A 22,472-nucleotide genomic window follows, 5' to 3' on the forward strand; every position below is an offset into this window, starting at 1 on the left:
GGGATATTTCTGAAAAAGATGAAAACGTACAAATAATTCTTTTAAGTGACAAACAACGTATTCTGTTTCGAACTGTTCTCCACCAGCACCTCTTATACTCAGACCATTTTAATCCATACTGAAATGTACTAATTTGAGTTCATACTTGTTTTATCCCTCAGAGGCCTGGACCTTGAGCTTCTGGACTACAGAGGGGATTCTGTGCCCTCACAAAACCAACCTAGCACTTAGCACATAGAAGACATAAGAAATATTCACTGATTAAACTGTCATCTACTGCTTCCTAAGGTCATTTATTTTAATGCTAAAAATAAGATTAGAGTTAAAACTACTCACCAGATTGATTCATACCTTCACTCTACTGCCTATTATTACTAAAATTTATTCTAAAACCCCTTCCTGAAAATTCCCTTAAAAGTAAAGTAAACTCTACTATTTATTTCATTCATCTCTATGGCTAATGGGTTTACAGACGAAATCATTGCAGACTAGAATGTACCCTGTGGTATTAAACTAGAATTAGAGATACCAGTAGAAATAGGCAGGTAGGTAGAGAAAGGATGACAGGTAAAGAGATATAGGAGTGTGCGTGTATGTGGGCATGTGTGTACACGTGTAAGCATTCCATTTTATCTACTAAGAGTACCTAGAAGCAATACCCCAGGATCAAGGAGCACACTTCTACTCAGATCTCACTGCCTAACTACTATATTTCTCTAAAAGAAATCATCTTTGCCTGAGTAAGTAGCTGATTTGAGGATGAAGTAGGGAAAGTAGAACATGAGCCTGGAACATCTTGTTCAACAAAATAAAGTGATCAAACAATGAAGAAGACCCCTGTCCAGAGGACACAGCAATGCAAACTGATCCATAATGAGAAAAAAGCAGACCTATGATCATCTGAAACCAGAGGCAGAAAAAGAGATGTGGACAGCTCAGGGAATGAGGAATATTTGGGGGATGATGCAAATGTTTTGTACATTTATTGTGGCAGTGGTTTTCATAGATGCATTCATCTGTCAAACTCATACTGAGTATTTTAAATAGGCAGATTATATATAAATGTCCAATAAAGTTGGTTTTTGAAAAAAATCACAGAAACTTAATTTGAAGGAGCTTTCATGGGCCAAATCTGGTGATAGCAAAATAAATAAGAGTACCAGATTAACACCTAGTGAATAAATTAGAACCCACTGGTGAGTTTGTTTGATAAACAAACAAACTGAACAGAAAGAAAAGTTCTTTAGAGAAGAATGTCAATTATGTAGTCTCAAAGTATCTTCCCACAAGACAACTATAAAGGAAACAATGGTATACTTACACTGCAGCACAGCTTTAACCAAGTAATCAAACTGAACATCACCAAAAAGAGAGCACACAGACATCATGTGCCTCCTGATACAACGCAATATGTAACCCTGTTAATAAAATACAACCTGAAACTAATCATGAAGAACCTAAAGAAAGCCCAAACTGGGATCCATTATATAAAATATCAGTATAAACCCTTCAAAATTGTCAAGAAAAACAAAGCAAGACTGGGAAACTATCCTAAAGAAATTTGGGAAATAAATTCCCTGCATGGTCTTGTCCAGAACTGGGAGGAAAAAAACAGCTATACAAAGCATATACAAAACACTTAAATCCATATGTCAACTATGAATTAAATAATATTGTCAATATTAAATACTGACAATATTTAATGTCTTCATTTTGAAAATACACTGAACCTCACTACACGTATTTTTCCATATAGAAAAAGATCTACTTTAACCTGCATTACCACTTGTGAATTTAATTTCTCTTTAAAAAAAAAAAAAAAAAAAATAGGGCGCCTGGGTGGCTCAGTAAATTCAGTGTCAGACTCCTGGTTTCAGCTCAGGTCATGATCTCAGGGTTGTGAGACGGAACCCACATCAGGCTCTGCACTTAGTGAAGAGACTGCTTGAAATTCTCTCTCCCTCCCCCACTGCTCACTCACACATGCTCTGTCTCTCTTTAAAATAATTAAATAGACCTTTAAAAAAAATAAATAAATTCCACAGCAATTCCTAAAAATAAAATAATTTAAATTTAGCTTTGGGATAAAATGTTCTCAATCATACTTTTTTTTTTAAAGCAATTTTTTTTTTTTTTTTTAAGATTTATTTCTTTGACAGAAAGAGAGAAAGAGATCACAAGTAGACAGGCAGAGAGATTGGGAGGAAGCAGGTTCCCTGCTGAGCAGAGAGCCCAATGCAGCACTCCATCCCAGGACCTTGAGATCATGACCTGAGGTGAAGGCAGAGGTTTAACCCACTGAGCCAGCCAGGCAACCCTGTTCTCAATCATACTTTTAAATGGTGAACAATTTCAAGATGAATTTGTGGGTGAGCCTACAAATGAGGGCAACCACAATGTATTAAATGACATTCTGGCTGCACAAAAAATGTAATTTATTATCTGAATATGAACAAAAATAAAAGCAAGTTTTTTTTTTTAATTTCTAAAATCTCTGAAGTAGTTGGGACATTTGCAAAGTCAAATCAAAACATTATATTAGTATATCTTAAGTGGAAAGAAATCAGATAATGTAAGTAATATAATTCATAATCAGCATACTAAACATTTACTTAGGGTTGAAACAGACATCAGAGAAGGAAACATATTAAATTATTTGCCTAGATATTTAGTTCATTTTAAGTCCCTGTCATAAGCTGCTTTTTAAAAGCAGAAAAATGGAAGCTCATAGTTCAACAAGAACAGTTTGAAAAAATACCAAGTAAAAACTAGATAATACATAATTTTATTTAAATCTATTCAAATTTTTTAAATAATCTACCTGAATCCTCCTGGGCTTCATGAGTTTCACCATCATCTGTTACCTCTAATTCTTTCACAAAATTTGAGGGAAACAGTCCCAACTTGTTGTTCAGGGTTCCACTCCACCAGCCTTCTTCTACCTGAAAGAGTTCACAACTCAAAAATAATAAAAAGTTCTCTTAAGTAAAATCTTCCTGCTATGGGAAAATTAAGCTACATAAGTAAATGAGCAGGAAGTTAGTGATGCAAAATAATCCTTCTAAATCTGTAAGAAAATAATGGTGAAAAATTATTTTAAGTAGATTAAATCTAAGTTGATTAGATTTATCATAAAAGGATTAGTCATATCAGTAGCACTTAACAACATTTACAATGAGAATTTGTATCAACTGCAATCCACCATATAAGTAATTTTTATAAAAATATCAGATAACCAAGAATAAGATATTAATAGCTGGAAGCAGAGAGCTCTCTTGTAGAATGTTATTCTTTTAAACACCACTGAGCCTCAATTTGAAGCCTAATTACTTCAATATTTGTAATATATTTCATATACTATTAAATATATGAAAATTGAGAGTTGGAAGAAGTTTGATAAATGTAAGAATATAACTTCCCAAATGCCCATATAATTACAAGACTTTTACTTAATCAGTGAATCTTAACACAAGTAAGAAAAAGAATCCCTTATTTTTAAAATCCAGAAGCTAGGCTCTTCTAAACACTTCCCCCACCTCAACCAGAAATATCCCTGGAAACCAAACTCTCTAGAAAAATATTTACATTCACTAATAACAAGGTTACTAATTATCATGGTTATTTAATACTATTTAATAACTGTTTTAGAATGTGTAATTTTTGCTAAATTTACTAAATTTTGTAAATTTACTAAATTTTGCTAAATTTACTAAAAGGTCTTAATAGGTAATAGTAAACTATTCACTGTCAACAGCAAAACATGAAATACTGCTGCTAGGGAAGGCTCTTTACTTAGTTTAAAATATGTTTTAAATGTTTTTCACCTCAGAATTACAAGGCAAATTTTAATAAGTTATTCATCCAACAGGCACTCACTATATATAAGCCATGGTGTCAGCTGCTGTCAAAGACTGGATTTGCATATGAGAAATCTATTTTCTTTAGACTGTTTCACTCAAGGGCAAACACTACACAGATATTACAATATAATGTAAGAGGTGCTACAACAGAAGTATAAACAAAATGCTGTAAGAGCACAAAAGAAGGGTTTAAAATTTAAAAAAAAAAAAAAAAGGCTCCCCTAAATAAATGACAAAAAAGCTGGATATTAAAGGCTGAATAAGAGTTTACTAGGTACAAACCAATTTAAAAATATGGTGACGTAAAAACAAAGGACTTATTATTGGAATATACACAGCTGAAATACAAGATGGCTAGAACACAAGCTGTTTGAGGGAGAAACGGAAGGCAGTAAGACTGAAGAGTTTAGAAATTTTTTAGCAGATTTAAGGAGACACCAAAGGTTTCAGAATTCTTCAAACTACGGTGATGGAGATATACAGACCAAACTGTAACAGATACAACTGAGAAAAACATCAGGAAACTTAATTGTCTTTACCTGCAATCCCAAATCGGCAGCAATAGAGTAGTTAGGGTAAATAATGTTACAATTCCTATAAATTAAGGAATTCTTAAGAGGCAGGATAGTACAGCAGTAAAGAACAAAGACTCAAACTATGTGGATTCAGATTCCAGCTCCTCTGCATCCCATGCATATGGACTTGAGCAAAAACGGCTGAAACAAGATCTCCTATCCCACATGATTATCTACAAGGTAATCTTGACATTCCACCAACAGGTGGTCTTTGCCCCCACTGCCTTCAATATCACTGCCTTTTAACATGCTTGTACCCAACGGAATGTGGTGAAAATGACACTATCACTTCCAAGGGCAGATTATAAAAGGCTATTACCATGTTTGCTGAAATGTTTACACTAAGAGCCCTGAAATGCCATGCAATAAGTCAATTATCTTGGGGCTCCACACAGTGAGAAAGTGAAGTCAAATGGAGAGGCTACCTAGTAGGTATCCACAGGCAGTCTTCGAGCCTTCTAGGTACCCAATCATGTCGGTAAAGGAGCTTTCCCATGATTCCAGCAGCACCCAAACTGCATCTTTCCAGTTGAGACCTCCAGAAATCACGGAACAGAGGCACAAGCCATCCAACCGTGCCCTATCTGAATTCTTGACTCATGTAACCCATGAACCTAGTAAAATTGTTGTTCTTGGCTACAAAGTTTGGGTCATAATGTTATGCAGCAACAGTAACTAGAACAGCCAATCACTTATCTTCCATGACTCCATCTCTTCATATATAAAATGGATATAAAAATTCCTGTCTCCTTAGGTTGTTAAAAAATTTAAAGAAAATAATAAATGTGAAACACTTAGCATAATGCTTCAGGCATACAGCCTCAATAAACATTAACTATTATTATTGCCCCTCGGTGGAAATAAAACAGAATTGTCTCATATATATACATTGGAATTTAATATGAGCATTAAGTTATGAATTATATTACATGATGTTATGACATAAAAATCAATCCCTTTAACTATATCTGATATCAAAACATATACTTTGAAAATGGGATCTTTGGCTGCCAAATAAAAGTTTTAATATTCTTTTAATAGTAAAAGAAGAGATATGAAAAATTATATCAACCATATTTTATAATCTCATTCTAAGATATTAAAATGTAGGAAAAGTGTATTTTGGTTCACATTTCAATGTGACAAATAAGGCAAAGCTTTCAAAAAGATTCTGTTTTTGTATCCCTTTGCTATGCAGAAGGTACAATTGCTTCTCTTTTACTGTTTTGGGCCTAAAGTGAATTCAGAATTGAAAATGTTTATTTTTATTCTTAGCTACATTAATCTTTAGCTTAAAAATTTTTATTCCTAAGTCAACACATATATAGTACACAAATACCAGATGTAGTAAGCTGAGTAAAGCTTTATTCCAACAGATAAGACAACCTTATATTAAGACATTAAAGATCCGTTTTAAAACCTGTATCTTAAAATTTTTATAAAATACAGTGAAACTGACAAAAAAAGTCTAATGAAAAATTAATATTCTTACAAAGCAGTTTTCTAATACCCAGAGCATTAATTGCAATTGCTACTTTATCTCTAGAACATGTTTTCCTTACCTCTTCACTAATATCAATAATATCCCCCACTTTCAGCTCCAGTTCATCCTCATTTTGTGGAATGTACTCAAAGAGAACTTTACACTGACGCTTCTTGGTCTCTGAAAGAAATAACATAGTAAAAAATGAGGTTAACAAAGACCATTAAAACAAACAATAGCACCTTTATTTACACACCATATCTATTGCCACTGAATTCATATATACGAATAAAAACAGAACATGTAAGCATTCTAAGCAGCTAACCACAATCAGTTCTGGTTGGCTTTTCACCTTGCCCCATATTATACGTGCCAAAATAAATTCAAACCAAATACAAATAAGGTATAAGGTTCCCAGCCATGAAATCTATTTATATATCTAATCCCACCACTTAGACCAAAGTAAAATATCAAATGCCAATTTTGAGATTAAAAATATCAACAATAAAAGACACTGTTGGCACAAAAAATTTTTTCACAGATAAGCTGTCTTCCAAGCCAGTAAGTTTCAGACTACTTCCTGATCAAAGTCTGGAAATACTCAAAATGCACTATTGTAAGAGTGTCTGTGTTGAAAAGACACAAAATGAACAAATCCAAAATACACCTTATATTCTTCAAGAGTTCTATTTTCTGACAGATAAAAACCAAACTCACCTAGTTAAAGACAACAATTTTAAGTTTTCAAACAAGTTTCACTTATTCAGGTAAGCGACAATCATTTATAACCACACAGGCTTGTGGTTATAACTTCTTTCAAACTCTTGAGTTGAGGGGCACCTGGGTGGCTCAGTGGGTTAAGCCGCTGCCTTCGGCTCAGGTCATAATCTCAGGGTCCTGGGATCAAGCCCCGCATCGGGCTCTCTGCTCAGTGGGGAGCCTGCTTCTTCCTCTCTCTCTGCCTGCCTCTCTGCCTACTTGTGATCTCTCTCTGTCAAATAAATAAATAAAATCTTTAAAAAAAAAAAAATCATTAAAGCACCTATGGGTAGATTATCAGGTATAACTGATTCAAGGATAACTTCTTGCTATTCAAAGTACATTCCTCAGACCAGCAGCAAGAGTATCATGTCAAAGCTTCAGAGAAATGCAGTATCTCAGGCTCCACCTTGGACCAACCTGCTTTGGACTGAACTGTGTCCTTGACTATACTGCAAGGTAGGGCCTTTGGGGACATATTCACGGTTAAATAACATCATAAAAGTGGAGCCCTAATCCCCACTCACACTTAATTGTGCACATGTGCATGTGGGCATACACACACGAAGGCCATGTGAGGATACGGAGGAAAGGCAGCTATCTGCAAGTCTGGAAGAGGCCTCACCAGAATCCAACTCTGAGAGCACCTTGATTATAGAATTCTAACCTCTAGAACTATGAGAAAATACATTTCTGTTGTTTAACCCATCTAGTCTGGAGTATTTTGTTACAGTAGTAGCAGGCTGCATTAAAATCTACAGTTTAAGATTCCCTAGATGATTCTCAATCTTGTACTCAATGATGTAATTACACTGATTTCTAATTGCTTGAAAATAAATCTTTCTTTCTAAGATTTAAATATACTGTTTGGGGGGCACCTGGGTGGCTCAGACGGTTAAGCATCTGCCAAATCCTTTACTACCTGTAAATACCATGTACCTGCTAGTCTCCATGGGTCTTCTTTCAAAGGCAGCAATTCTACCCATAATGTCATAATCCCCAATCTTCATGTGAATGAGATGTCTTACCTAAGAAAGGCTTAAGATATTCCTCGCTTGACAACCCACTATAGAACTACCCCTTTATTTTCATCATAGCTACATACTTTATACATTTCTAATATGGTTCGTAATAGTATAAACACTAATAATAATTACATTTATTGAGCACTTCTTCTAATATTTACTTGATGTGCTGATACTTCTAAAAACCTATGACGTATTACTATCACCCCTGTTTTACAGTAACTTGATGTTTTCCTGTTAGACTGACAAGTTTTTAATCATAATCCATACCCAGTTTTATTTGGCAGATCTGATTGCCCACATTAACACTGTTCTAATGGTTTTCAAATTCACAGATATTAAAGCATTCAGCGTATCAATGTTGAAAACTTTAAAAAAAAACTGTTAAAAAATATTTTGTATTTTTTGGAAAAAAAAAACCAAATTCTGTAAAATTTTAGACTCAGTAAAGTTACCTCCTATTTTTCCTACAGAAAATCCTAAGTTTTCAAATGGAGATCCATTAAGGATAGCAAATATTTTCATGGTTCTGAAAACCAGACCTAAATATTCAGATTTAAAAAAAAAAACTCTTAAATTACAGAACCATTTCTCATTTAAGATTATGATTTTCAATTTCCCCAAGAGTATACCACATTCAGAAGTTGGGAAGATGAATGCTAAAATTTCACAAACAGCAGCAAAAGGATTCATGATCCATTCTGGTTCCATTTAGTTCCAGAAATTACATCTTCATGTTCTACTGCAGCATTTAAATTTTTCTAATGTCAAGATTTTTTGGTCAATTTCTTTCTCCAATAAGCAAAGAAAATAATCAAATGCTAAAAACAGAGTCACTGCTATAAGCTTGAATCATCCTTAAATTTTTTTTCTTACACTCAGCAATAAAAAAATCTCATACTGCTTAGACCATTAACTGAAAGATTCACACTTTCAAAGATTCTAGCTATACTGCTGACATACTGTTTGATTAAAACAATCAAATCTTAGAAGATATTATCATCACCATCATAAAAAAGAAGCTAGGTGATTAGGAATGAGGTTTCATGTCTACAATATACTTTCAACTGATTCAGTTAAATGTGTATATATATATATATGTGTGTGTGTGTGTGTGTGTGTGTATATACATGTATATATATATATATACAGATATAAAGACAACATGAAAAATGTTAACAACAAACTGAAAGCATTTAAAATATTCATTGCACAATTATTCCTTCAACTTTTCTTTAAGATTTATAGAAAACAGAAAGTTAGAATACCCTACCCCATTCATTTGAGAAGCTGCAGCTGTAGAGGAGTCAGTTCAGAGTCTTTTTCCCCTTTTGAGTCAAAATATTTTATTATTAGAGAGCAGAGCCTGAGCTAATAGGCCCCTATTTTTTTTAAAGTATGCTGTAAAAATGTATAGTCAGTGACCATATTTTGACAGTATTCTGAATTTTCACTATTTTCTTTAGCACTGACTCAAAATCAGCAGGCATACTATTTGCTAACAACTGTTTTCTAGAAATGAAGCACTGAAGACTGGGCATTCTGGTCAACTAATTTTTCATGCAGCAACATCAATTCTGTAGCAACTACTACTAGTGATCTATCAGTATCAATTTCAATGTATTTTTTACATTCAACATAATTATTAACTAGATAAAAACCACTTCTGTGAGAGTTTCCACTAATAAAAAATACAAAGTTACAAGAACTGATGTCTTCCCTCCAGCACAGTAAGAGTAGATTCACATCTGGCATCAATTTTTTCCAAATGCAAAGTTGAAGTATCTACTAATATTCCACACTGAATGGAATCCAGAATTGGGCTGCTGGAAGATGTCAGTTATTTACTCTCTAAGTAATTTTACTCTACAACATTATCTCTGTTCCTGATTTTATAAGGGTCTCAGCAGCAATGTGATCGCACCAGTTTTTGCTATGAGATGTGCAAATTTTTCTCTTCTATAACTTTAGCAACTTATAGTAATAGTCCTGGAAAACATTATTCTGTGCTCACTCTTAAAAAATACCTGTTTGTTTTAACACAGGTATTATGGTTAACTTACACACAAAAGCAAAGTTTCAATGGCTTTATGACTAGACTTCATGAAAAAGCCAAAACGTTTTTGGCTTGGGAGACTAGAGAAAAATAGCTAACATGCCTAGTTTCCAGATATTTAACCATAGTATGTAGCTGAAACTCTCTTAAGTTGCTTAAACAAAATTCAATACACACGCAGATTCACTTGTCTTGGCATACAGAGATTAGTGAACATTCACACTGCAGTGACTGTATTATCAACTTTTAAAACAGTTTTTATTAAGTATAAGTAATACTGGATAGTAGTATCCACTATTATTTAATATTACAATATACCACCTTTTGAATAGCTGGTATATTTTGTGAATTAAGGATATGGTACAAACAATAACAAAAAAAGTCATATTTTAAAAAAAAAAAGCATTAGCTTGCTTTTCCTGGAAAATTAGTCTGAAAGCAAAAACAACCTGCATCCTGTTAGCTAGCTCCAAATGACCAATTTAGTCTTTGTAGCACATGCACTTAAAAACAAGTTATGGAGGATCCTCAGGAAAAAGTCTAAGCCTCCTGGCACCACTACATAATGGTTTTTCCTTTTACAAGAAAAAGAATTATGAAGGTAAAATTTAAGAGTGTCGTTTCCTATCAGGAGACAAAATGAATAAAATAATCATAACACTGAAGTCCTTTGTCTGGTCTCTACTTAAGAAAATTGTCCCTTTATAGCTCAGTAAAACTAAAGAAAGTGGTAAATGGATTTTATAATAGACAGAGGTCATAGATAACTCTCCAGTGGGCCTAAAAATTCTCCTATGCACAAATTTCCATACAGAGGTTCACCTGTAGGATATGGAATACTCTCAGTAATCTGTCCCCGACCCCCCCGTCTCTAAAACACAGTCTGAGCGTCCAGAACAATTAAAACTACTGAAACTGTTCGCCTTCAGGCAGTAGTCTGAAAGCAGTATGGGTAATATCTAAATATTGTCTGTGCAATGCGTTTACTGGGAAACAACAAGGAATCCTTTAATTGGTCTGCCTTACTGTCATGAAATTTTTTTTTATTTTTATGAAAATCTGTTTTCATCTTATGAAAATAATCAAAGGATGACAGAACCCAGAAAGTAAAGGTTTCCCCCAAACTTGACGGATCGTAACACAGAAGTAGCAAGATATAAGGAGACTCTATAAAAATCATAAATAGTCTTATATTTGTAAAATGTGTATAAACATAATTTCTTTACTACAGACTACTTGGTACCACAAGGGACTTACAGACCACAATATCAAAGAGACTGATCTAAGATAAATGTGGTTAAATACTCATAAGCTACTTATTAACTCAAATTAATCACAGTTATCAGTATTCAATGTCTCAACGGGCTTCAGGTCTTACTATGTTAAAAAACAATCTGCTTCCATAAATACTGTATTTTGTACATGTTTAATGTTTAAGCTTTTTGAAAAACAGCAATACCACGTGTCTTTTTTAGCACCTTCTCACCAGCAGCAAAATAAAACTCAAGAGATTAAATATCTAAGGTCATAAGATGGATTCAAACTCATGTCTGATTTCAAATGTGGTGCTCTCCCTCTATGCTAAAATGTTCTACCCTGTTTATAAAGTACTAAATACCCGAAAGGACTCTACTGGGCCAATCACCTTGGGAAACTGATCATCTATGTTCAGAGATCTAACCAATGAAGAAAACATACTATCAAAATGCACACATCTATACTACTTAAAGATGAGTAGGCATCTTGGCATAAAATAAATTTTATTTATGATATAAATGGCTTTAAAATAAGTTTAAGGCAAAGAATCAACTATTCAACAGAACTTATACGGCTAATAGAAAAACAAAGCCTCATATTTTAATTTCTAATTCCTATAAATAATTGTCAGCAGGTCATGCTCAATTATTGTATGAAGAATGACTACAAGGGCCAATAACTAGTAACACATAAATATGTAGGAAGTTTCTACAGTCCGCTGCAAAAGGTTAAGCTAACTTTCCTTAACATAACTTATGAATAGTTATAAAACATCCTTTATTTTGATTTAAACAGGAAAGAAATTATTTACATACTCTTCTTCATGTTTTTGGTTTGTGGATGTGGTTGAATTCCTCCAGCTGGAAGTCCATAGGTGCTAATTCGTTGTACAAGACTTGCCACATTCCCATGTCTTTCCCGTTTAATGGGCAAACTGTCGTCCTTAGATTCTGTCTCTCTCTTAATTTCCTATAAAAGAGGAAATGAGCAAATAAGCAAATTAAGCTGTATTTTATTAAATTAAATCTTCAAATGTAAAATACCAAAAAACAGGTATAGTGATTATTATATAAAACATGACATCAAATTTTTCTCTGCCCACACATACCCAAAGAATGCAACACACTTTGGTAACAGTGACTCATGAGTTTAAGTCTTACCAGAACTGGAGACACAGTTAAAGAAAGATAGGCTGAAACACCCCCTCCACCCCAAGATACAAAGAAACTCTGAGATATATAAACAATGAAACAAACAATAATTCTAAATCAGGGTGGGCAAACTTTTTCTATAAAGGGCCAAATAGCAAAATATTTTAGAATTTGTTGGCCATAAAATCTCTAACAGAGGGGCACCTGGGTGGCCCAGTGGGTTAAAGCCTCTGCCTTCAGCTCAGATCATGATCCCAGGGTCCTGGGATTGAGCCCCGTGTCGAGCTCTCTGCTTAGTGGAGAGCATGCTTCCCCCTCTCTCTCTGCCTATTTGTGATCTCTGCCAAATAAATAAATAAAATCTTAAAAAACAAAACTCTAATGGAAAAATGAACCCTACCATTTGTACTGCAAAAGCAGTTATATACTTAAATGAATGAACATAGCTATGCTCCAAAAAATTTTATTTATGGAAACTAAAATTTCAACTTCATATAATTTTTACATGACATTAAATGTTTTCTTCTGATTTCCTCCAACTATTTATAAAATTCTTAACTAGCATTCTCAGCTCATGGGTGTTATAAAAATAGGTGATGTTCAGATTACAGAAGATAAGCAAACCTTCATGAAAAGAAGGAACGCCTAGGTGGCTCAATGGATTGAGCATTCAACTCCTGATTTTGGCTCAGGTTGTGATCTTAAGGTCATGGAGCCCCAAGTCAAGCTCCCTGTTCAGGAGCGAATCTGCTTGAGATTCTCCCTCCCTCCCCTTCTGCCCCTCTCCCTACTTGCTCATGCTCTCTCTCTCTAAATTAATAATGAAATCTTTTTTTTTTTTTTAAGTATTTTATTTGTTTATTTGACAGAGAGAGATCACAAGTAGGCAGAGAGGCAGGCGGGGCAGGGGAGGGGAGGCAGGCTCCCTGATGAGCAGAGAGCCCAATGCAGGACTCAATCCCAGGACCTTGAGATCATGACCTGAGCTGAAGGCAAAGGCTTAACCCACTGAGCCACCCAGGCGCCCTAATAACAAAATCTTAAAAAAAGAAAAAAAAAATTCATGAAAAGAAGTATGAAATTAATAGAAGACAAATGGGAAGTCATACCATGTTCAGTGATTAAAAGCTCAATTATTATAAGGATATCAATTCTCCCTAAAATTGACACAATGATGCACTACAATTCTAATAGCTGTACCACAGATTTAGGAGAGCAATAAACTGGTTTTAAATTTGTATAGAACAAAATGCCAAGAACAGCCAGAATACTTCAGGGAAAACAAAGTGAGGGGGCTTTTCTTTTTAATAAGATATAAAGAAAAACTATATGATACTATAAATTACTGCAGTACTGGCATAAAAACTGACATACCAATAAATGAAACAAAATAGTCCATAAACAGAAAAGCGTGACTTAACGAAAAGCAAAGACAAACATGATGCTCATAAAACTAATGTTCCATATTTAAGGAGTTGGGAGAAAACGGGATTCCTACCTCACCCATTTGACAATTTAAAAATTTCTGCTCATTAAAAGTAACCATTAGAAAAGCAAATCACTAACCAGAAGATATTTTTCACATACAAAGTTAACAAAAAATTTGTAACTCTGGGTGTTTATATCTACCACAAGGTTAACCAGTTGTTACTCTCTAGCTGGTAAGATTTCAGACAATTTTAACTTCTCTATACTGTTCAGAATTGTTTCATGTTTGTTTTTAACAATGAATATCATCTTACAATGAGAAAAAACGTTTTTCATATTGGGAAAATTATTACATTGGTCAAGAATTGTGAAAAGTCATTAAAGTATAAATCATGGAAAATACAAACTATTTCACAAAATGGGCTGCTTCATTTTTACTGGTAATGCACTTAAGGAAAAATACGCCAATTTGCTATCAATAAATAAGATATCAACATATGAAAATCTCCGTTTTCGAATTGCACCAAGTATTTTTCAAACTAATAGAAGCATAAAATCTTCATAAAGAACAGTACTTACAACTTCAACATGCTAAAAAGTATTCATTCTGAATTCTTCTTACTGTCTCATGAGCTGTCTACATTTTAAAAAACTAAAAGTCTTATCTCTGAGAGCTACTGTTTTCTAATACAAGGACCAAGAACTTGGCCTGACATTCAAATTTTGTTCCTCTAGGAAAGTAATTCCAATTTGACCAAATTATCATTAAAAGTACAGGCTCAGGAGACAGAAGACCAGGGTATAAATCTTGATTCTATCCTGTTAACTGGCTATATAACTTAAGATATTTGTGTTATCTTTTAATAAAAATTTACCACATGAATAACTATGATATATTGACACAATGCTTCTTGTTTCTAAAAACAAAACAAGACAAAAAACTTATAACATATTGCTCAAGACCTAGAAACACTTTAATATTTCAGTATTCTCAGAGACAAAATAATAAATCTTCTGATTTCTAAAAAATCTTTTAAAACATAAAAGGAAAGGGAGAATGCGAATTAGAAATATACAGTCTACACTAAACAGAGAAGACTCAGGTTTACAACCTCCCAAATACTTAGTGCCAACTAAGATGTTTAATCACTAGTACCAAAGCTCTCAGTAAAACTACAAATAAAGTTTGCTTTGAGCTCCGCCTCCTCTTCTTCTTGGAACATCTTCCTCCCACAATCTACCACTACCAGATACACACATTCACTCACTCACGAACCTAATTTTTCCCTAATTCCTGGCCTCACAGTCCCTCCAAATTATTCCTTGGCGTGTGTAAGCCTGACAATTCACAGACCTGTACCCCTGGGGCTGATAATACATTACATGTTAATGAAAATTTAAAAAAAAAAAAGAAAAAAAAATTACTCCTTGGCTATCACCTTCAACAGCAAATCTGATAGACTCCTATGAAGTGTTACTCAGGTGTCCAGAGTTTTTTCCTCCTTCTGCCCTCACTTCCTTTTACCTAAACAGCCAATAAATAAACTATTAACATAGTAGTATCTACTTTCTACCAACTTCACTTCCTTTCCACCAGGAAATATAGTTAAAAAAAGAATCCTCATTTGGAAAGTATCATGTACTGACTAACTGAGAAAAACTTTGAATTTCGTACTACAAATGAGAAAAACCTCCTACAAAATAGGTAATATCAATGCAAAATTGGCCAAGAAAAAGACAATGTGGATAATCTCCATATAAATAAGAATGCAACTACACTAATTTGTTTCATAGAAAAGGCGATTTAGAGGAAGGTAAGAAATATAAGCAAATGAGAGGGGAAGCTAAAGTTTGGAAAGGATATAGTTATTCTTCATCTATTAAGATAACCAGAGATACTTAACTCTGATTGCACTAACAAAAAACAACTTAAAAGATGATTCAATAAAATTCACAAACCACTTCTTCATGTTTTAATATATCTTCATAATAATTTGGTTATCTAATCATAGCCAGTGCATGATCATAATCTGAAAAAAGAAAGCAATTAATTTCTATTTATCACAGAATTAAATAAACATCACAAAGAATAATAAAAACCAGATTAAAGGGCAAATGAGTCTTTTTTGTTTCTCAAATGAAAGAGGTCAATTCTAAGCTAAGTCACAGTTCTTATGCTAATTAAAATTTAAGGAATACACTTAATATTTTGAATATAACATTAGGGACTTCCAAAAGTGTTATGTAAAACTAGTACCTCCAACTTTACAGAAACATAAATCAGAAAAAATGGAAAAGTGCTATTACTAAAGATGTATGAATGTAAGCAGAATTAAATGTTTATTTAATATGTCCACTGTTGTAGCTTTGGCTGCATCCATTAGATCCATGTTTGAAAAATGAGGTTTTCTTTTTTTTTTTTTTTTTTTTTTGAAAAATGAGGTTTTCAACCTAACAAAAATTTTACCCTATGCCTAAAGTTTACCCTATGCCTAAAGTTTTTACTTTTTTAGAATGTAAGTAATAGTACATAAGGAATCATCTATCTCAAGTCATTAGATTTTCATTTTTATGTCTAAATTAAATCAGATAGTAGCAAAAAACTTTAAAGTCCAAAGTGAAAGGGCCAACAAGAGAAAATCTCCTTAATATGAAATCAGTATATACCTTCTCAGTGCCAAGATATCAAAATCATGAATAACAGATATAACAGGACTATTTTGAAAGCCTCTAAATTTATTCTCTCCCCCAAATATGCTACTCTCCACATAACTGCTGTCTCTCCAACTTGGACAAAGGGCCTTCCTATTGCAATTGCCCCTCCCCCACTGGAAAAGGCAAAAGTAAGAAGAGAGAGAGAAAAAGTTATGTACATTCATTGTCAGTGGAATCCTACTCCTTTCTCTTTTTCCATCACAAGAACGTTACTGAGAGCCAAGTGAAGTAGAGTTGGAAAACCACTAAATAAGAACTCGGGCATACTACACTGATTGAAAACACCCCCAATAATTTATAGTGGTCATATTTTTCACACTAGTTACATGGATTTAAAAATGTTATTTTTGCTTGCAGTTCTAGGATGAAGGGATTTTAGGAGAAGAATAGCAGGTAATGAGGGCTAATATATGTATGACTCAAAAGACATCACACCTACATGGAGATCCTTCTCCCAAACCTGCTAGACTCCTTGAGGCCACAGATGACATTAACAAGCAGGCAATGAGTGCCAATCCAAAAAGCAAGATCAGGAGATACCCCAGAAGCCCAGGTTCTGGCTCTCAAACGTTCCAGGCTTTAATTATTTCTACAATTTGAAATACCTTAGCAGAAACAAAATTTATTAACTCCTTAAGAGGAAAAAATCAGAATTTAACTTTCCAGTTAAGTCCCAGGTAAACATTAACATGATTGATACAATAATGTCTTAAATTTAAATTTATGATTTATATATAGGATATAAAGGAGAAGGGGATACGAGTAATTCAGTTAAAGAGATTGTCTACAGATAACAGTCTACATCTACCACATTCCTAAATGCAGAAGGAGGCTGGAGGAGGGTTATAATGAAAGAAATGTACTTTTCACAATAGCCACTTCTATATTCCTTGAATTTTGTTTCAACATGTATTATTTCAGTGATTCAAAAAAGATTCACATCTTTTTCTAGCATTGCCTGTACTTAATTATTTCTTTAACACAGTGAATACAGCCTACATAGGATTCAGAATATTATCAAAAATATCCCAAGTCACAGAAAAAATTGCTCTTAACCAGTGTGTATTATACTTAATGTTTTACAGTATGTAACAAAATATGTACTATAATGTATCATAGCTATATACAACTCTGACGTTTTATCTATTGTTTTTACTATAATTCCAAGTTGTCTTCTAGTTGTTTTCTCATAGAATGTGTTCCAAATAATGAAAGTAAATCACACACAAAATTCTCCCCTGATACAAAGCCAGCTGCCTGAACTATTCTATTAAAGTCACCAATACATCTCCTAAAATTTGAAAACATCACTGAGGTTTACCTAAAAAACAGGTTTCATAAAATAAAGGATTCAAAAATATAAAGGTAACATAAAATAATGTTGCTATTTCCTTCTTTAAAAAAAATTCTTAATTTCAGTTAAGATCATGATCTCAGCACTGTGGGATCAGGCCCCACAGGTCTCCTCACTCAGCAGGGAATCTGCTTCAGATTCTATTGCCTTTTCCCACCCCCTTCTTCCCTCACACACACACAGGCTCCCTCTAAAATAAATAAATAAGCAGGTAAGTAAACATTAAAAAAAAAAAAATTATCTCTCCCTCTCCCTTGGTTCCTCCCACCTCTCTCTTAAAAAAAAGGTCCGCTAAGCATCTGCCATAGCTCAGGTCATAATCCCAGGGTTCTGGGATGCAGTCCCAGTCTTCTTGCTCAGCAGGGAGCCTGCTTCTCCCTCTGCCTACAGCTCCCCATGCTTGTGCGCTCTCTCACTCACTCTACATGTAACAAATAAATAAATAAAATCTTAAAAAATAACAAAAACACAAAATCAGGATTCTTCTAGAAAAATAATACTTAAAAAACAAGAAATGACTAAGATACTTCCAAACTAGCCACATACATCATCAGATCATCATCTTATTCCCAATATTGACATTTTTCTTTAAAAGTTTTTAAACACCCATAAAGACTTAACCTTAATTCTGCTTAACCAAACTACCCAATTTAAAAAAAAAAAAATTCAATGAAGGGTGCCTGAGTGGCTCAGTCAGTTAAGTCTCTGCCTTATGCTCAGGTCATGATCTCAGGGGTCTGAGATCAAGTCCTGCAGGGGGCTCCCTGCTCAGCAGGGAATCTGCTTCTCCCTCTCTCTCTGCTGCTGCTTGTTCACGCTCTCTCCCTCTCTCTGAATTTAAAAAAAAAAAAACTTAAAAAAAAAAAAGATTCAGAGATTTAAATCTTTTTCTAAATGAGAAAAAAATGCTAGAAATTTAAGTAAAAATAAAGAAATATTCAAATGACTTTTATTCACTTGCCAGTTCTCAAAAATACTTAAATGTTAATAACTTTTGTTTCCTTGTTCCTTAATTATATCAAGTCTGAAACACTTTATCAAGCTCCAAGAACTCATCAAAAGGGATCAAAATTTCATTTTAAATTTAAAAAGATGGGGAAAAGCAATTCATTTACCAACATCTGAGACATCTTCTATGAATATACCCACTTATTTTTAAAGTAAAAATATCATATCATGTAATAACCTATAATACAATCAGTATAAAGTACACAAGAAAGCTATATCGAAGCTCACAAATTATCATCCCTTATCCACAAACATTGTTCTGCTAACACTCTATAAGTACAACTAATAAAAGTATTTGTTAATTTCTTTTAATATCTTATGTTACTGATATTTCTCTGCTTTTCTCAAGAAAAATTAGCTATTAGTATACCATTTCTAAAAGGAGATATTCTTTCTACATAATGAGTTTTTAAAGATAAGCATTTCAATCTATTAAAACGCATACCCATCTATCTGATGGTTATCAGAGAGGAGAAGGTCTGGGGGAATGGGTGAAATAGGCAATGGAGATTAAGAAGTGCACTTGCCTGGTGATGAGCACAGGGTCATGTATGGAACTACTATATTACATACTGTATATCCAAAACTAATGTAACACTGTATGTTAATTAACTGAAATTAAAATAAAAACTGTAAAAAAAAATGCGTCACCATCTAGATTTCCCTTATGAAAAGATGGAATAGATAAACTGTTTCCTTATTCCTCCCACTAAGTACAGTTAAAAACTCTGGACATTATGGACATTACATACTAAAAACAAACATAAAAATATTTTGAAAAGTGGAAAAAAGAAGATGGACCAGCCAAGAGAGCCCAGGTTCCTTAGAAACTGGTTAGTGAATCTATTAGGTTTTCTTTTCGCCTCAAATATTCTAGACTGTGTACTGGAAAAACCACCAACTGTTACTGCCCATGAGAGGAGAGGAAAAAAAAAAAAAAACCTCTAAGAAAAGCCTGCTCTCTCCAGAAGGATCAAGAAAAGAGTTACCTAGCAAGACCGAAATCAATCTGCTGTAGTCAAATAATAGAGAAAAAAAAGTCAAACTAGCAGAGAGCCTGGACTTCCACCCTCACCAGGCTGTAACCAGACCACCCACTCACTACCACTACCCCATTTTCCGGCCAGAGTGGTGTCAGAGAAGGCCAACTGGAGAGCCAAACTCGCCCACCAACCAGGTGGAAATTAGTCTCCTTCTCTTCTCTGTCAGTGGAGGCCACAAGGCAGCACTAAGAAGGCACACCAGCCCTTTCATCAAGGGGGATTCAATGGAGGACTAGTGAGCCTCAACTCCTACCCTACTCAGCAGTAATAAGGAGCTCCTCCCTCTCCGAGTGTCAAACAGAGAAGACTGGGGAAATGGACTTGGAGGTAACTCATTCTTTTTTCAGCACAGGTTCGCTCTTTAGTAAAATACAGTTTAAATGTAGATTCAGGGTCCTCAACCAATGTTATGATTTTTAAAAAATATTTTTACTGCCAATACTTCTACCAGGACGTGAACACAAATCCTCAGCTTTTAGTAACCTGTCGAGATTAATGTCGGCATTCTCTCCTTTCTCAGTAACTAAAACAACTTTCCAAAGGCATTTTAGCTGAGCCCCTTTATCTTCTTAAAACTACCTTTTCCATTCCAAATGACTTAACGAAAAAAAATTAATTTCCACCAGATCACTTTTCTAAACACATCCTAACTCCAAAGGCCATGTTCCTTTCCTAATGCCATGCTATCTTCTTGACATAGCTCTAGCAGAAATGACCTATCAAAATACCATAAGGAGCTAGTTCTTACACAAATCCTAACACATTAAAAGCCTTTTTATTATCTAGCCTCTGACACACAGCTGGCCCACTTTTAAAAGACTTGATCTTCTCCACCACAACCACCATGAATACTATAGATTTGGTTTAGAGAAACAGGCTAATCAAGCTAACTGCTTGTCCCCTTTTTTTCTCATTTTAATTACTTTCCTCTTTATTTTTGTCCTTCCTTAAAAACTACTAGCTTTGGGGCGCCTAGGTGGCTCAGTTGGTTAAGCCCCATGTCAGGCTCTCTGCTCAGCAAGGAGATTGCTTCTCCTCCCCCTCTGCCCCACACTAGTGTTTTCTCTCTCTCTAGTGTTCTCACTCTCTCAAATAAATAAAATCTTTGAAAAAAAAAAGTAAAAACTATTAGTTTTTTAAAAGAGAAACTAGAAAAGTTCTAACTTACTTACCTATTTGATTATTAACATTTAATTTAACAGTATCTGGTATAGAATAGGCACCAGGAAAAACAAAAAAACAAAAAACTGTTGACTAAATTAACAATTTAGGTGATCTTCTTCTCTGATTTTCCCTTTATGAAATGGATGGGCAGTTCCTGAGCCAAAAAGTAACAGGATAAAATAATAAATCCATAATGTATCTACCTACAAGTGGGATTCCCACATTCACACTGAAGAAATTCATACTCTAGAGTAAAAGATCTTCAAGGAAGACACCCAGTAAGCATGTGTGTGGGTATGGGGGAATAGGGGATGAGAAGTCAAATAGAGGTCTTAATATCCTGACTCCAAAGGCCATGTTTCTTTCATAATACCATGCTATCTTCTTAACATAGCTCTAGTAGAGCAGTTGGCAACCACAACTATCACATTAAGCCTACTTTCCTCTAATTTCAAGATCCTTCTCAAAGGGAATGCATTCCTTACCTACTCTGCACCCTTCTGGGTTTTTCTGGCCAAACCACCTCAGAGATACTATCCTAGAATACCTGAATTAAAGTATTAAATGCCATTTTCCATCTCCCACAACTCGTTTTTTTTTTTTTTCAAAGCACTCATGACTACCAAAATTATCTTATTCATTCATTCATTCATTTTTTTCATGTTTGTCTCCTCCCACCATTAGAAGAGAAGGGAATTTACCTGTTTTAACCACCATTGTGTCCCTAGCATCTATAAAAAGTCCTAACATGGGACTGTAACCAAGACTCTAAGAGTCCTATAAAGAACCTCAGTAAGTATTTGAACAAATGAATAAATGGCGAACAGTAAGAATAAAACAATGGAGAGGCACGGTATGGGGAGGATCTGACACAGTACTGCCATGGATTTTTTACTAAAACATAGCTCAATAAAGAGTGCCTGGGAAATCTGGTTTCTCTCTCTCTTTTTTTTTTTTTTTTTTTTTAAGATTTATTTATTTCAGAGACAGAGAGAGAACGAGAGCAGGCACAAGCCCACAAGTGGAAGAAGGAGCAGGTAGAGGGAGAGAATCTCAAGCTGACTCCACACAGAGCAGGGAGCCCAAAGTGGGGCTCAATCTCAGGATCATGACCAGCGCCGAAACCAAGAGTCAGCCTCCTAACCGACTGAGCCAGCCAAGAGACCTGAAAATCTGGTTTCTTATCAGGGATACTAAAGAGTATCATTATTAAAAAGAACTGAAAACCCTGCTTTGACTGCTGCAAGAAGAGACATGTGGTTGATGAAAACTACAGGCTTCAAAGACAGCTTACAGAGAAGTATCCCTTACTTGGGGCTAAAGTTGTTAATCTTACTTGCAATAAAGAAAGCTCTTGTTTTACTTATATTTAACATAACTCACTACTTTGACTACATGAAACTTTGTACAAAAGCATGTATTGTGTTATGCCACCCCTGAGATTTTAATGTTGTTACTATGATGTAAGCTATCCTATTCTTAACCCACTGAGCCACCCAGGCGTCCCTAAGCTATCCTATTCTTACTGATACACTGGGCCTTCTACTTCCCTTATTAAACCTTGTTTTCAGCATCATTTCTAGGGATAGAGGTA

At 34.4% G+C, this 22,472-nt stretch overlaps 1 protein-coding gene across 1 annotated transcript in view; it reads right to left on the reverse strand.

Moving 5' to 3' along the window:
* LOC111147669 (CD2 associated protein) overlaps positions 1-22,472 on the reverse strand; it is a 139,380-nt gene that overhangs the window by 74,681 nt on the left and 42,227 nt on the right. Inside the window, exons 3-5 of the mRNA XM_022503876.1 lie at positions 11,831-11,984; positions 5,998-6,098; positions 2,822-2,942 (exon numbers count right to left, since the gene is read on the reverse strand). Coding sequence (XP_022359584.1) covers positions 2,822-2,942; positions 5,998-6,098; positions 11,831-11,984 — 376 coding nt within the window. The remainder of the gene's footprint in view (positions 1-2,821; positions 2,943-5,997; positions 6,099-11,830; positions 11,985-22,472) is intronic.

This window comes from Enhydra lutris, unplaced genomic scaffold, assembly GCF_002288905.1.
Source record: "Enhydra lutris kenyoni isolate GAN:26980312 unplaced genomic scaffold, ASM228890v2 scaffoldscaffold17, whole genome shotgun sequence".
Lineage (NCBI taxonomy): Eukaryota > Metazoa > Chordata > Mammalia > Carnivora > Mustelidae > Enhydra > Enhydra lutris.